Below are 16,016 nucleotides of genomic sequence, written 5' to 3' on the forward strand. Positions count from 1 at the left end.
AAAAAAAAAAAAAAAAAAAAAAAAAAAAAAAAAAAAAGATTTTGATGATCTTAAGGGTTACATAGTTATATAAAAAATATTTATTTTAGACAGCAAAATACACAACTCCATGTATAGCATAAATGTATTTATATTAAATATATACATACATATAGTAAAATCAATTTCAAATACTAGTTCTAGTAAACCGGCACAATTCTTTTCTTCTACTTTCCAAATGTTTAGTTATTTTAATTAAGGTAACGATTATAATGACAAAGCAATGCTGCAAAAGTTCCTATTAAGCGCACCCACCCACACATAACAGACAGTAATTTAAGACAGGGTCTTCATGGTCTTACCGAGCAACAGGAAGCACGTTGGAACCTGTATACATCATGATGAAGAAAAACACTCCGCTGAGATAGAGGCGAGGCAACTGTGGGTTATCTTGCATAATGTGATGTAATAAGATGGCAACCTTCTCAACAAGGATAGGGTCAAAGGTCAGCAGTAACTGAAAAAGCAAATAAAATGTTTTGCTTGGTGAGTTATGCTGAGGTTATCACTTCTTATATCCATGGGACTCAGTAAACTTGTTATAGGACTGGAAACCGACTTAAAAAGGGCTCCTTCTACATTTACTGCAGATAGCAATGCAGTAAACTGTTGAGAACTGATCAAAATATGATCAGATAAAAGCCCGAGCGTGTCCAAAGCTAGTTTTGTTATGTTGTTCAGGCAAAGTTGATTGCTTGAGAGTATTTCTAATGCACATGCATGTGCTGTCTACATGTGTGTTTATGTGCACATGATCACAGGTGTATACACCCATGTCATGCATGTCTGTGTTGCATTAGTTTCAAGTAAATGACACAATGAAAACCTCTCTGAAGGACACTGGACTTGACAAGAAAAACAAGAATGAGAACAGGGCTAAAGTGAAACTCAGAGGCTGCCACTGCCACAAGGCCCTGAAAGACAATGGGCTCTAGGACACTGTGGGACCCTCAGCCACTCACTACATCCAGGCTCACAAAGATCTAAGCAGAACTGCTCTGAATGTGTGCTAAGCCATTTTAGTTATACTTCTTATTTACATAATAAAGGTGACATTTCAATTTTCAATGAATACTTGCTTCCAAAGAACCCCAAATTTGAAGTTAATTGCTACTAGTAAAACCAAACCCAGCATATAAAGTAGGGTGTAAGCACTGGCTCTATTGACAGGCTGATAGTTTCAGTAAGAGGAGGACAGGGTGTAATGCAAGCACTGGCTCTTGGTGACAGGCCAATAGTCTAGACTCAGTTGTGAGAAAGAACAACTGTTTGTCTTTTAAGTCACTATTAAATTTCTCTTGCTTTAAGTCCTATCTGCTCAACAAGGCAGTCAGTGTTCTACTCTATGACAAGGTTTAGGAAGGAACAGTCAAGGACAATCATGTAGGATTTTCTCAAATGTGAAGGACAGATGTAGCTTGGGATTAGGTAGGGAAACAGCAAATCTTGAGTTTTGCCTTACATTATCAATCAACAACAGAGTATCTCAAGTTGTCCTGCACAAGAAAACCGAGACCATCCATTCACTGTGCACTATATCACTCACTGATTTCTTAAGCTGTGCTGTCCGTCATATGGCCAAAACAGTGAGAAGACACAGGACCCTATCTAAGCAGGGCACAGTGCTTGGAAAACAGCCTGAGTTACCTGTGTTCCAGCAAGATAAAGTGCTCCTTTAAACTACAGGGAAAGTATTTTAAGAAATATTTAGAATCCAGTATAAAATAAACAGGCAAATATGCCATCAGAAGATGCTAAATTTAGCAGGGCACGGTGCCAAACACCTTAATCCCAGCACTCAGGAAGCAGAGGCAAGGAGAGCTCTGGCAGTTCAGGACAAGCCAGGTTTACATGGTGAGTTCCAGATGAGAGTATTTCTTTCGAGGAATGGGGGCCAAATTCATCACATTTTTCCTTTCTCTTCAGATACCACTAAAAGTTTTGATTATTCAAAATAGATACCCTTCATCGACCAAGTTCCATTCTATACAGACAATGCTTAAGTATTTTTCAACCATCTTGACCTCCAATGCAATGCTCTTTGCATTTACTTTTTTCTTTTCAGTATTAGAAACCCTGGAGAATGTTTGGGAGACAATTTTTCTGGGTACTTTATCTTCATGTTGACAGGATCCAATGAGCACAAATCCCTTTCTTTTCGTATTACCTCAGATACATACTCTCTTGCTCTTCTGGGATTCGCTAGTAACAGTTAAAAAAGCTTACAGTGCACTTTCACTTAGACATATGAACAGAAATGTCCATAATAGGAAAGCATATGTATAAGCATGCTGTGGTGGTTTGAATAAGAATGGCCCCCCATAGGCTCGTATATTTGAATGCTTAGTCACCAGGGAGCAAAATTCTTTAATAGAATTAGAAAGATTAGGTGTGACTTTGCTGGAGAGGGTGTCACTAGGGATGGGCTAGTGACAGGATGCAGCTCTCAGCTAACTTTCCAGCACCAAGTCTGCCTGCTGTCATGCTGCTAATGGACTATGATTCTGAAACTGTAAGCAATCCTTCCATTAAATGGCTGCTTTTATACGAGTTGCCTTGGTCATGGTGTCTCTCTACAGCAATAGAAAAGTTACTATAACATATGCTGATGTTAATTATGTTCTCAAGTTCAGAAATCAGTGTTTTCCACATAATGTAACACATAAATGTAAGAACATATAAACTCTCACTCTCGATGTCAAATGGCAAAAATCACCACCGCAGATCATAAGGCCTATGTAGTATTAATGGAAAAACGAGTGCATACTTCTAATAATAATAATAATAATTCTAATAATAAGGAAAAAACAGGAAGTTTACCTAAATATCTCTAAAGTTTATGCTAGTCTCAGGTATAGGTACTGTAAATTCCAAAAGAACAACAAAATGCAGAAAGAAAGGAAATTTTAGGATACTTTACATACCCAACTCTATGCTTTGAAGTGGTTGCTAAACAAAACAAAACAAAACAAAACAAAACAAAACAAAACAAAACAAAGAAAACAAACCCTCATCTGAAAACAGTCAAACCCTGAGGAAAACACTAGCGAGGTGTGCTCCACCTGTCAGAGAAATGACCACTCCCTTATCTGTGGGCTGCTGTATCCCCTGCAGCCCCATGCCAATCTGCAGCACAAAGGAGAGCACCACTGCAGCTCCCACAGCGATGTGACTTTGAAGAATAGACTCTAAATAAAATCCCTTTTGGATGAATCTGGGATCTGAAGAAGACATCACACATTTCATTTCCAGTATACCCAGATTAAAAACCTAGTTTAGAATGCAGAACTGTGGCTACAGAGATGGCTCTACAGTTAGGACATAGACTGCTCTTGTAGGAGATTTGGATTTGGTTCCCAGCACCTACAATGCAGCTCACAACCAGGTGTAAGCCCGATCCAGGGGACCTTCTACGCTTTCCTGGCCTACAGGGGTCCAGGGATGCACATGGCACACAGACATATACACAGGAACAACACCCATACACACTAAAAATAAACAAGACTTGAAAATAAGAATAAGTGAATAAATGAAACAAATGTAGCTTGGGGTTCAGCTCTATGAAAACGAAATGGATTATAATGAAATAAAGCTAAGAGCTACAGTATGATCACATGACTTTTACATTAGTGTTCTAGCTTGGCAGCACACGAGGACCCACCTGGATGACATGGGGAAGGCAGGTGCTATCTGACAGCAGTCTTTTCACTCTGGGCAGAGGACGAATGATGGCATTATCCTGGTCCCTAGAAAATATTTCCTATGGTCAACATTTACTGTATTTCCTGGAAAGTGTGTACTCAGAGCATACGGCATTCTACCAGGCATGAAGCAAGTTACCTTCCTCTTTTGTAAATGAAGACTAAGCTCTCATACAGCTGGGAACATGATTAGGTATTTGGTTTAAATCTACTGGCTGTTTAATATGACTTCATTTCCTTCCATAAGATTTCCTTGAAAAACAGTACCCTAGAAGAGCCAAAGACTCTTATTTATTATTTAATTGATTAAACTTTGTGTTGTCTAACACACTGTCTGTGGACAGTCCCCCCAAAGGCTCTATCAAGCTTTATCAAATAAACTTAAACCTTAGTTTAATGATGGTCGGTACTCTTCAAATACAGCTTTAATCAATGCACTACTATTTCTAAATATTAACTGTATGGCTTGAATCTAATCTAATTTTAAAGATCTGCAGATGAACACAGAGTGTTATATATGTATTTTCTAGTAATTTCTAACTAGCAGATATCTTTAGAATAGCATTAAAACAAAATGATATGTATACAAATATTTTATGAAGACTGAAATATTCTATCTAGGTAAAGGTCACAAATGTACTTGTTACTACAGGAAACAAATCCTCGCCTGCTTGGTCCTGTGGAGTGAGCTGTGGACTGACCATCATCCCAGCTTCAGCAGCAGGCCTGGCCAGCCTGGCACATCAAGATCTGGCACCTACCCCTGACATGGACTACAGGGAGCTGTTTCCAACCATTCCTATCTAACCCATGTGAATATTAGGATTGTTACCACTGCTAGAGCCTAGCTGGTGCGTATACATTGTGGAAGATTATTTGGCACCTCCCAGAAACGGCTGTTTCCAGTTTCTACCACATCAATATAACTTGCCAACTATTTCTTTATAACTGTTTCAAGGAAGCCGTATCCCAAGTCACCTAGGACACCTCTGTTAGGCTGCTATAGTAAGTAACCCTGTAACATTACATAATGGGGAGGAGAGGAAGTCTGAGAGCCCCGGTTAGTCATAAAAATATTAATGACATTGTACCTGCTTGGAAAATATCCACACATTGTGATCAACATGTTCAGTATTAAGGTAGCAAGGTCAGTTTCATTCAGAACAGCCTGCCCACTGGCTAACAGGCACCACTTAAGCTGAGGTATCGCCTGGAGCGGTCGCCATCCATCCATGCCTTGAGCCCAACATCTGGTTTTTGCATTCAACATTCCTTTGGCCCATAATTCTTGCATCTTAATTGATTGAAGGCATCATTATTACAAACACAATATCAAATGAAACATTTGCCAATGTTTTCTATATCAGTACGGTACATAAAAAACAACATTCCACTAGGAGACAGTTATGTGCCAGCGTGGCACATATACTAGAAATACACAAGATCTTGCCAGCAGCTTTTCAGGAACCCAAAGTTGACTATTAATGTAAGAATAAGCACTCACTTGGCCAACAGAAGAGTACAAAGACCACTGGAAAATGCACAAATAATAGGCAGACTGGACAATAACCAAATTATGTGAGAGAAGGCTTGGCTCTCTTAAAACTGTTTTGGTCCAATTCTGACTGAGCCTAAGAGGCTGAGCCGAGGAGGCCAGGGTCAGACCCTGTGGTGAAGGAGGATGCTCTCGCCTCCAGAACTAACAGATACTCTCTCATCTTTGGCACATATTAAAAATTTGATCCTACCATGTCAAGTCTGAAACTATGAGGTTCAACATATTAAAGTTTTTTTTTTCTGGGGGTGTGTTATGGGGGGACTGGGCTTCAGTACGCAGCTTGGATCAGAGTAAAACACTAGCACAGGCTTCAGCAGGTTAAATACTTTCTGTCCCTTCCCCACACTGGTACCAAACGTATTCAGTAGCATATAATTAGGACAGTAATCATTACTGTATACAATTCACTGAAAACTCTACACTACTTCCTGAGTATCAGTCCTGTAACAACTGCCTTATAAGATTCCATGTAACATTCTGTACACAGATGTACATCTCTCGAACCCTAAGTCACCTAATTCTTTAGGAGGAAACAGAGTTATATGACCACTGGTACTGAACACAGTAATCAGATTAAAGCAATGTACTTCTTGGGGCTGGGGAGAAGGCTCTGAAGATAAGAGCAATTCCTGCTATGCCAGAGGATTCAGTTCCTAGCACTCACATTAGGTGGCTCATAAAAACATATCCCTCCAGTTCTGGGCCATCTGATGCCCTATTCAGGCCACCTTGGGCACCTGCACCCATGTGGCATATGTTTACCAACACTTACATCTGCATAAATAAAAATAGTATCTAAACTTAAATAGTGCACATCTATATGAGTACTAAATAAGAGGGCATAAGAAGACAGGCCTGCCAGGTATGACACTGCTCATCTGTGCTGTTCGTATCTATCAAGTCTGGGCTACACGGTAAAATCTAGAAGAGTCTTTCTCAAAGAAAAAAACAACAAAGAAGAAATTCCAAGAAGTTTGTACACAGTACACACCTCATGAAATCCATATGGCCCACTCCTTTCTTTGTCTGCGTTGCCAAAATACCACTCCTTCTCACTCTCTCTCTTCATATCTGGAGACGCTTCAATCACATTGCTCTATGATACAAGAAAGTTCAGTTATTTCTAAGGCAGATGCCATTAAACAACTTACACAGTACCAAATTTGGTCGCAAGATTTTTTTTTTCTTTTAAATTCCTTCAGAAATAGGACCAAATGCCCAAGGAACAGTCAATGTTGTTTCTTTGTTAATAAACAATTTCCTAAATTCACTCATTTATCTAAATTTAAGGATACCTATATTCCTTGTGGCCATTAATAAATTCTCAGGGCACTAAAATTTCAGTAGCAAAGAATTCTGCAAATAATAACATAATAAACAAATGTTAACCTGAAACTATGAAGTCCAACATATTAAAGTTTTCAGGGAGAGGTGTGAACTGGGCTTCAGTAAGCAGCTAGAATCAGTGTCAAAGCACCAGCGCAGCAGGCTTCAGCAGGGTAAACACTTCCCGTCCCTTCCCCACACTGTTAGACCAAGAGCGGCAGCGGCGGCGGCTGCTGCTGCACACGCTTAGGTTCTACCTGAAGACCGCTCTGTAGAATGAACTGTAACTTCACCAGGGAAACCTTTCCTAATCTACTCCTATGATAAGCAGTGGAGTCTCAGTCCATTGTAGCTTTAGTGAGTCACAGGCATCTACCTGCTCAACCATACTCAAGCAGGGCAGAAGTGGGCAGCACTCGATTCCCTGTACCTCCCCTGCCTCCTCCGTTCATCCACCCCTTCCTTTCCATTGATTATAAATATAAATATGGGGACACAGAACCACCAACTACTCTTGGCTCAGACTGCTGCCAACTTCCAGGATCACAGACAAAACTAACTAAAATTAGAAAAACTAGTTTGTTTGTTTTTTAAAATAATTTTCTCTCTTAGCATCACAGACAATTCTTAGTTTTTTAATATTTTGGGAAGATAAGAGTTTTTAATGTAAGTTTTGTGTACCATGGTTTGTAAATAACTCCTGCAATAATAAGCTTTCATAGTTAAACTGTAACTAAAACAAAATGGCTAAATAAACTGTAAATAAAGTAAAACTGAACTTCTTGGATCTAACTGGTTCTGAGCTTTCAGGTGGCAATGCACTTAGGCTCTGCTCCTCAGGTTCTGTGCTGCAAAACAGAAGAGTGATGGTAACCACCACGCAGGGCTACTGAGGGGTTTCGAGTGTGAATGTATTCCAGATCAGTCTTAGTATACTACAATGGTGTTTAACAAGTGTTGTGATTTTTATTAGTCATACCCAAACCCCAAAATGCCCCATTCTAAAATATTTAAAAGGCTCTTTTTGTCATAAATATCTTGAACCAGAAAAATGTATCTGAAGACATAAAACATCAAATAGGCTAAAGTATAGATCTTTCTTTAAATCAAGTGCCAGAGCAGGCCTTGGTGGCTTTGTCCTGTTATATGGTTTGAATAATGTCCCCAGTGGCCTTAGGGCAAAATATATTCTTGATGTTTGTCAGTGATGATATTCTAGTTACATATCCAATAATTAACTGAAAGGTCACATTGTATTAAAACCAAGCCACTTTTTAGCAATACAGTTACCTTTCCATAAAAGACAAATGTTATCAAGTAATAAAACTGATTCTGATGGTAATAATTCCTTTTTATTTGCATGCATTAATCTCCCAGCATTCACGCTACTGTAATCATTGGAGAAACACAAACCCAGGTGCAGATTTCAAAGACTCTTGTGAGTCTAAAATTGTATCCAAGGAACACACAGTTTGTAGAAGCTAGAAAGCAAACGTACCTGCAAGGGGACTGTCGCTCGGCTCACATGGAGATGTGCAAGAGTTAGCAAGTCCACAAGAATTCTAATGCCGTTCGAGTCCATGAGGTCCTTAACGTTTTTCTGAAAGAGGAAAGCGTCTTTGCATAATTGAAAGCCTTCCTCTCCAATCGGTACAGTGACCTAGAACACTCTCTAGGGTGAGCACATGTGGAATTGCTTTAGACATGCTGGCATGCAACCATACTTACTTGGCATTTGTTGGATTCAAAAGACAAAATTATCCCATAAAGAGATCATGTAAGAATGTCCATTTAATACAGTCTGAGTAAGCACTTTCCTCCCCCAATAAAGACAAAGTGGCATGATAAACCCTAGCCCTACAATTATCCTGCCCATCAGTAAACAGGTTATCCAATAACCAGAAACAAAATGATACATTAAAGAACTCTTCCATGTTCCAACTTATGCAGTGCTGCACACACACTGGGGAAGTGCTCTACCTCTGAGCCATACCTCCAGCACCTCCTGTCTGTTTCTGTAAACATAAAGGACTAGGCTCCATTTAGCGCCTGGAACACCAGGACAGACCACTCAGGAAAACTGGCAAACCTTTCCCTCTATAAACTCAGTTCTTGTCTTAAGAGAAAAGCAGCCCCACAGGTCAGCAGTGCCTGGGCGCAGGCCTGGGAAATGACAGTGACTCATAGGGAACACTGTACCTTATGAAGTGACAGTGACTCATAGGGAATACTGTACCTTATTAAGGATCAGCTTGTTGAGGAAGAGGATCAGCCTATCCCGCTCAAGTTTATCAGTGCACTGATGAAATAAATGACAATTCAGTCAACAGTGGATAAAAAAATCCAGACACAGCTTCACAAAATCAAAGACAGCTCCTAAGAAATATCAGTTCTGAGATATTAAAGAAACAATTGCAGCTGTCTGCCTGAATCACTCCAATTCTTAAGTGTTTTACTTTACATGCGAATGTGTAGCACTTCTCTAATTTCCTGGAGGGGAAGATATTCTTATGTCATTACAGCTTTTAGGAGACATGAAGTAAATTCCCTAGACTTGCAAACGGTTCACTGAAATGAATGTCAGTGAGAAGGGAAAGGCAAGTGCCTAAAGCACAGTGCCCAGAGTCCTCCAGTCCCTTGGAGTGACAGTTAGGGTTCTGGACTGCACAATAGGCATAGTGGCACAGGCTATCAGTCTAGCATTTGGAAGGCTGAAACAAGAACGATCCCAAGTTCAAAGACAGCCAGAGCTATACACTGAGTTTGCAGGCAGCCTAGGCCACTGAGAAAGCTCCTGACCACCACACCTCTCCCCCACCCACATACACACAAACCAAAGAGAACAAAGGACTCAAGGGTGCTGCTCAGGTTAGTGCTAGCAACAGGGTTTTCACACTGGCTGTGCTGCCTGCTTCATGAACTTTCCATAAAGCAATGCCTCAGAGTTGACAACAATCACGGTTGGCTGTGAAACGGCTCTCTTTCATACAGTGTGTGAACATTAAAATGGTTAAAACAGAAGAATATAAATACTAATGCAAGAATGAAGGAAATACTCTGCATCAAATACATCACAGCCAAGTTCACTCCACCCCAATGCTCAAGTGTTGAATGGTAAGCTGCATAAAACAAAATATAAGCTAACTTATTTCCTTTTTAAAATCACCAGTGTTCTAAGCAACTTCACTGTCTTCACACTTTAAAATTTAATGTCAGAAATATTCATGATTTTTTTCCAAAATGAAAACTCAAAGATACAACTCTGGAAGTTACTATTTCTATTATACACCTCTTGCTTTCTCCCACATTTAAAGTTGGCAAAGTCACTAAAGTTGCTCAAAATCAAGAGCTGAAAAAAACAAACCAGTATTTTCCTATGCCTTCTAGTAAAATTTAAATAACTGTAATAGCTATTATACAGAAACTCATGCAGAAAGTCACTGTGGCAATGCCATCAGCTTAGCTTTGACGCTATCTATCAGCACCCTTCCCCCACAGTGGCCTTACCCTTTCTAACATCCCAATGATGTATCTCGTATCTGTGAAGGGCCCTATTTCTTCATGGCATCTGCCATAAACGATAGCAAGGGCTTGTAAACACAAACACTTCATGTTAACTTTTGGAGTGAGCAGGAAGCGGTGGTAGAGCTCATTGAAAAATTCATACCTAGATTTAAAAAGAGATTCAATAGAAACAACCAGGAAACAAATAGCGACAGCAAAACCAAGGAGATATGAAAAGAGACTCACGATCTTTTTATTGATCCACTTTCTTCATTTTCATCCTCCTCCAATAACAATCTCAAGTAATAGTCTCCTATTTTGATTTCCTCTGCCAGGCACTCATATTTAACCTTTATTAACAAACATAAACACCAGTTTAGATTATAACAGACTTTTTCCTATTCATGGCTTAACACTTGTTTTCTTTCCTTTTGATTTTTTTCAAAACAGAGTTTCTTGGTGTAGCTCTGGCTATTCTGAAACTCACTCCCTCTGTAGAACAGGTTGTCCTCAAACTCAAGAGATCTATCTGCCTCTGCCTCCTAAATGCTGGGATTAAAGGCATGCCCCACCACGCCTGGCTGAGTCTATCATTAAAAAAAAAAAAAAAAGAAAAGGTAATATACTCTGTGTGTGTGTGTGTGTGTGTGTGTGTGTCTCCAAGCATGTGTAAAGGCCAGAGGTCAACACCGGGTATAACCCTCTACAGGTCTCCTCTATCTTAAGGAATTTGCCATCTTGTCTAGACCAGCTGTTCCTGAGCTATAGGATCTGCCGTCTCCATCTGTCTCTGACCAGCAATGCAGGTGCAAATGTGTGCTGCCATGTTTGCACTGCCCAGTCCCCTCTATGTTTTATTATATGTATGAATAATTTGCTGGCATGTAAGTCTGTGTACACGTGTGCAGTGCCTGTGTAGGCCAGAAGGGGGCAATGAATCCCTTCAGATTGGAGGTACAGTTGGTTCTAGGAACTAAACTCTGAAGAACAGCTAGTGGCACACTTAGCATTTTAGTGTGGGTGCTGGGAATCTGAACTTAGCCATCTCTGAGGCCTCTATTATTCCTATACTGTGACTATTTCAGATAAATACTGACAGGTTATGCATGGCTGTGCTTCAACAGTTTGGAGTTCCACAGTTGTGCAGAGGGGACAGTCTTCCCTGCAGCACTGCCTGCCCGCCACACAAAGGCTGCTTCAGCTCGTCCTTTGTGCCTGATCAACATCAAGGCCTACTATCAACATGGTAAGCACATCTTAATACCTCAGGAGCCCTTCTCGACTGTCAGGGTAGGGCATGTGTGAGGGAGACCCAGGACCAGACTCTGGAAGAGCACCAGGACCCTCACAACTTAGGCTGCTAATCACAAGGAAAGAATTATGGATAACTGTAAAAAATTAATTCCCTGATGACATTATCAAAATTCTCTATACAGAGTCTAAAACAACTGCTTTATAAAAAAAGTACATTAGTATATTATATCCACTTTCCTTTTCTTCTGTAGATTCTGAATATTCAATGTACTCAATTTCTACTACTGAGCATCCATCTTGTGGTAGCACTATTCTTATTCTGTACACTGGGGATTTAGCAGTCGTAAAACAAAGTTCAGCTTAGGTTTAAGGCTGCTGCGCAGGAGGAAACTTATGCCTGGTACAGTGGATCTAGCCAACGATCTGCAGCCTCAGACGTGAGCCTACTATGATTATTTTGCTAAATGAACACAGTAGCAAACTGCCTTCTAAGTATGCAATTCTAGGAACTGGACGGGTAGCTCAGGGGTTAAGAACACACACTGTTCTTGCAGAGGACCTAGGTTCAGTTCCCAGCACCTACATCAGGCAGTTTTACTAACTCCAGTTCCAGGAGCCTCTTCTGGCTCCTGCAGGTGGATGCATATGGTACACATAAACTCACATCAGCACACACATAAACATGTAAAAATTTAAAATTCAATAAATCGTAAGCATGGATCTGTGTCCCCACAGATTAATGCAGCTCTTAGTCCTCATTAGAGGGAATGTTCTGTAGCATACGATAGTTAATATAGACTCATTACTAATCAGACCTAAGTGGGACATCTCTATTACACTCTCCCTCTTAGGGTCGGGGACACTGAAGAACAGGAAGCAGAGACTGTGAGAGCTGGAGGTGGGGGAGGGCCAGAGGAAACAGTGTCTTCTGGAAATGACAGGGCCAGTGCACTTAGGAGCGCACCACAACGGTGGCTAGCTGCTGGCTGCCTGCGTAAGACCAAGCCAGTCAACATTCCCTGTCCCTGGCTAAGGAGCTACTGAACATTGTGGCTGCGAGGCGAGGGAAAAGCAGGGTCTTTAGGGGTGTGGCCCTTGGTAGACTGGCTGCTCATGCTCCTACCAAGCATATATGGGGCAGCACTCATTAGACTTAGCCAGTTACACGCCTTTATTCCCTGCACTCAGGAGGCAGAGAGTCAGATCTTGAGTTTGAGGCCAGCATGGTCTAAAGAGTGAGTTCCAGAACAGCCAGGACCAAAACTACAATTAGGGAATGAAGTGGTGAGGGGATGTGGCGATTCCTCTGGGAGTAGTTGGTGGTAAAGTGGAGGGATGAGTAGGATCCAAATATACTGTGTGCATGCATGAAGTTGTGGAGGAACAGCTAAAAATATATCTTAAATAGTTTTGAAACCTGAAATCCGTGTATATAATTTTTGGGTGATAGTAAGTGCTCTAGCATGAAGCAGGCCTGTGGATAGGATAGGGAACACACAGAACGTATGTGTAATACGAAGGGGACTCTGCTTTTACAGGATAGACAGGGAAGGTCTATCAGATGATGGCACTGGAGAAAAGACCTGAAGGAGATGAGAAAACAAATTATGAGGCCTTCCAGGGAAAAAAGGTTTATTTTAGGCAGAGGCTAACATTAAGTAGAGAGATCTTGGGTTAAGAATATGTGGTGTTTCTGGGAAGTTAGTGTGAGTGGAACCAAGGGAGAAGAAGCATGAGATAAGATCAAAGCAAAACCAATCTTGTTTGAGGGATACACAGGGAAGTCATTTCAAGAACTCAGATTAATATAGTACATGAGGTGACAAGTACCAGGTGCACTAAGGCCTAAGCAGAGAAATTATACACTCCACTCCCATCTGTGTTTGCTGCAATATGGGAATTGAACCTAGGGCCTCGCCCATGTCAGGCCAGCACTGCAGCACTGGGCTCTACGTCCAGCACTCTGCCTGACTGGGAATCAGATGACCTTGTCACCATGTACAAGTACAGGAGTACATGGAACAGAGGGCAAGGGTGAAGGCAGTGATGATCATACAGTAAGATTTGCTACGACCAAAACACTACAAGACAAGTAGGAAGAACGATAGTGTAACTCTGGGGAGAGAGCATTATATATCCAGCTTGTGGATGAACATATGCACGGAGTGTAGGAAAGAAAGCCGAAGCAGGAGACAAAACCTGACGAGCTCTCAGAAAACACAACAACAACAACAACAACATAATCACGAGATGATGAATCAAGCGATGAATATAAATAAGAGGCCCAAGAACTAATTCCCAGTGGTGCTGGCTAGTTTTATGTCAACTTAATACAAACTGAAGTCATCTGAGAGGAGGGACCCTTAAGAAAATGCCTCCATAAATTGGGGCTGTAGGCAAGTCTCTAGGGCAAATTATCAATTAGTGATGGGGGGCGGGTGAGGCCAGCCCATCGCAGGTGGTCCCATTACTCGGTTGGTGGTCTTGGATTCTATAGGAAAGCAGGTTGAGCAAGCCATGAGAGCAAGCCAGCAAGCAGCACCCCTCCACGGTCTTTGCATCAGTTCCTTCCACGGTAGACTACAATGTAGAAGTGTAAGCCACATCACCCTTTCCTCCCCAGTGTGCTTTTGGTTATGGTGTTTCATTGTAGCAACTGGAACCCTAAAATACTAGGTCAGAGCCGGGCGTGGTGGCGCAAGTCTTTAATCCCAGCACTCGGGAGGCAGAGGCAGGCGGATTTCTGAGTTCAAGGCCAGCCTGGTCTACAAAGTGAGTGCCAGGACAGCCAGGGCTCGAAAAACCAAACCAAAAAAAAAAAGATACTAGGTCAGCTGTGACCACAGGGATGAGAAGACTTGAGAAAACTGAAAAGAATCAAAGGAAACTTAGGAGACTACAAGTGCCTTAAAATAAAGTATGCAAAAAAAATTCCAGGAGGGGATGAGTACATTTAAATGATATACTTTAGAAGCTGGGTTAAAGAGCAAAGCCAGCAGGAGTATGTCTGACCAATGGTTACATTGGTTTTAATTATATACAATCATGCATCACTTAGCAATGAGGATATGCTCTGAGAAGCCCATTGTTGCTGGGTTATTCTGCTTTTTTGCAACAAGCCCAGAGCATGCTTAATACCAAACACAGATGGCTCTGATGTTATGCTCCATGAATAAGCAAAACAACACATAGCACACGACTGCATGTCACACATCATCATACTCATACATACACTTAAATACCCAGGTAAAATTATCTATCATGTATGTTCTCTGTTCTTCACATCTATTAGTTTAACAAAGCAGCAACCAGAATCAAATCATAATCTGAAAATCTACATTCCAATAAAGAACAAATCTAAAGTCCCAGGTGTGGGGGAACATGCCAAGATGATCTGCACGCACAAGCCAAGGTTACTCAAACTCATGCATGATTCTCAGTGTATGTTGAATAGCTTATTAAAAGGCATTTTTAAATTTTTTGGTCTCAAGCAAAGACTAGAATGTCCCAGTATTTTCTGGTATATTACATGGGGAAAGATAACGATGTGGCTACATATGTGCTTTCCCTTTTTCCGGTTACATGCTATGAAGACAAAGCTGTACCTCAAACTCATGGTGGTTCCAGGAGATGACACTGGCGCTGCCCAGCTCCCTGTCGATGTTAAATGTCCGCATCTCAGACTCAAGGGCATCTTTCAGTTCTTCTCGTGTTTTAAAATTCCAAATGAGGTTCGATCTAGCGTGGTCTTGACTAAACCTAAAACACACATGAAATGAGGAAACCGCATGAAACAAGCATTTCTCAAAACCTACCAATAAATAGCCTGTACTGTATCTTATAATAGGCAGGACAAGCACAAGACTATTAAACCTTGCCAAGAAACAATAAAATATGTATTAATCAAGCAAAATAAAATGTCATTGGTAGAACCTAATAATTAACACACATTCACTATAAAATTCTTTTATTTTGGAAGTTTTCAATATAAATGGTGAAAGCCTGAACTTTAAGATATTAGATAAAGTTGTATGAAATTTAAACATAGATAGCTACAACTAACAAAAATTCAAACTAGAAAACAATACTGTCATATGTCCAATTTCAGGCTGTGCAGGATGAGCAACCTATGTGGCACTCACAGATGACCCAAAGGCCTCTGCAGAACTGCTGGAAAAGCCGTTACAGCCAATGTGGACAAAATCTAAGCTGGGGTGGACGGACTTCCTATCTGCTACTTATCAAACAGCAGCCCCTTAGAGGGTCACTTCAGGGTTCCATGTTTCCAAGGGTTCCTGAGGAAGAAATCCAAAGCATATACTTAAGGATATCCTATGGCTTAAATGGTCTAAGATGCAAGTAGTGTGGCGTGTTTTCAAACCCAATATTTACCTTAACTGGTCAAGAGAACATGAACATGCCACCTTGCAGACAGCCTCAGTTACCCTGAGTGTGCCTCACAAAGCAGGTGCTTTCTCCCTGCACGCGCCTCTCTGGTTCTGCAAGGCTGCAGAGGCGAGGGTCTGAGGGCTGGCACGGGCCATCTCTCACAATCTTCTTGGCTTTTATCATCTCTCTCTCTCTCTCTCTCTCTCTCTCTCTCTCTCTCTCTCTCTCTCTCTCTACTTTTTTTT

The 16,016-nt window shown here is 41.0% G+C and overlaps 1 protein-coding gene across 1 annotated transcript in view; it reads right to left on the reverse strand.

The window, feature by feature from the left end:
* The window catches only part of Dnajc13 (DnaJ heat shock protein family (Hsp40) member C13), a 106,381-nt gene that overhangs the window by 42,772 nt on the left and 47,593 nt on the right, over positions 1 to 16,016 (reverse strand). The window contains exons 23-31 of the mRNA XM_029481990.1: positions 14,988 to 15,141; positions 10,375 to 10,478; positions 10,132 to 10,291; positions 8,861 to 8,923; positions 8,123 to 8,224; positions 6,290 to 6,394; positions 4,832 to 5,034; positions 3,701 to 3,785; positions 342 to 496 (exon numbers count right to left, since the gene is read on the reverse strand). Of these exons, the coding sequence (XP_029337850.1) occupies positions 342 to 496; positions 3,701 to 3,785; positions 4,832 to 5,034; positions 6,290 to 6,394; positions 8,123 to 8,224; positions 8,861 to 8,923; positions 10,132 to 10,291; positions 10,375 to 10,478; positions 14,988 to 15,141 (1,131 nt within the window). The remainder of the gene's footprint in view (positions 1 to 341; positions 497 to 3,700; positions 3,786 to 4,831; positions 5,035 to 6,289; positions 6,395 to 8,122; positions 8,225 to 8,860; positions 8,924 to 10,131; positions 10,292 to 10,374; positions 10,479 to 14,987; positions 15,142 to 16,016) is intronic.

This window comes from Mus caroli, chromosome 9 (genome assembly GCF_900094665.2).
Source record: "Mus caroli chromosome 9, CAROLI_EIJ_v1.1, whole genome shotgun sequence".
Taxonomy (NCBI): Eukaryota; Metazoa; Chordata; class Mammalia; order Rodentia; family Muridae; genus Mus; species Mus caroli.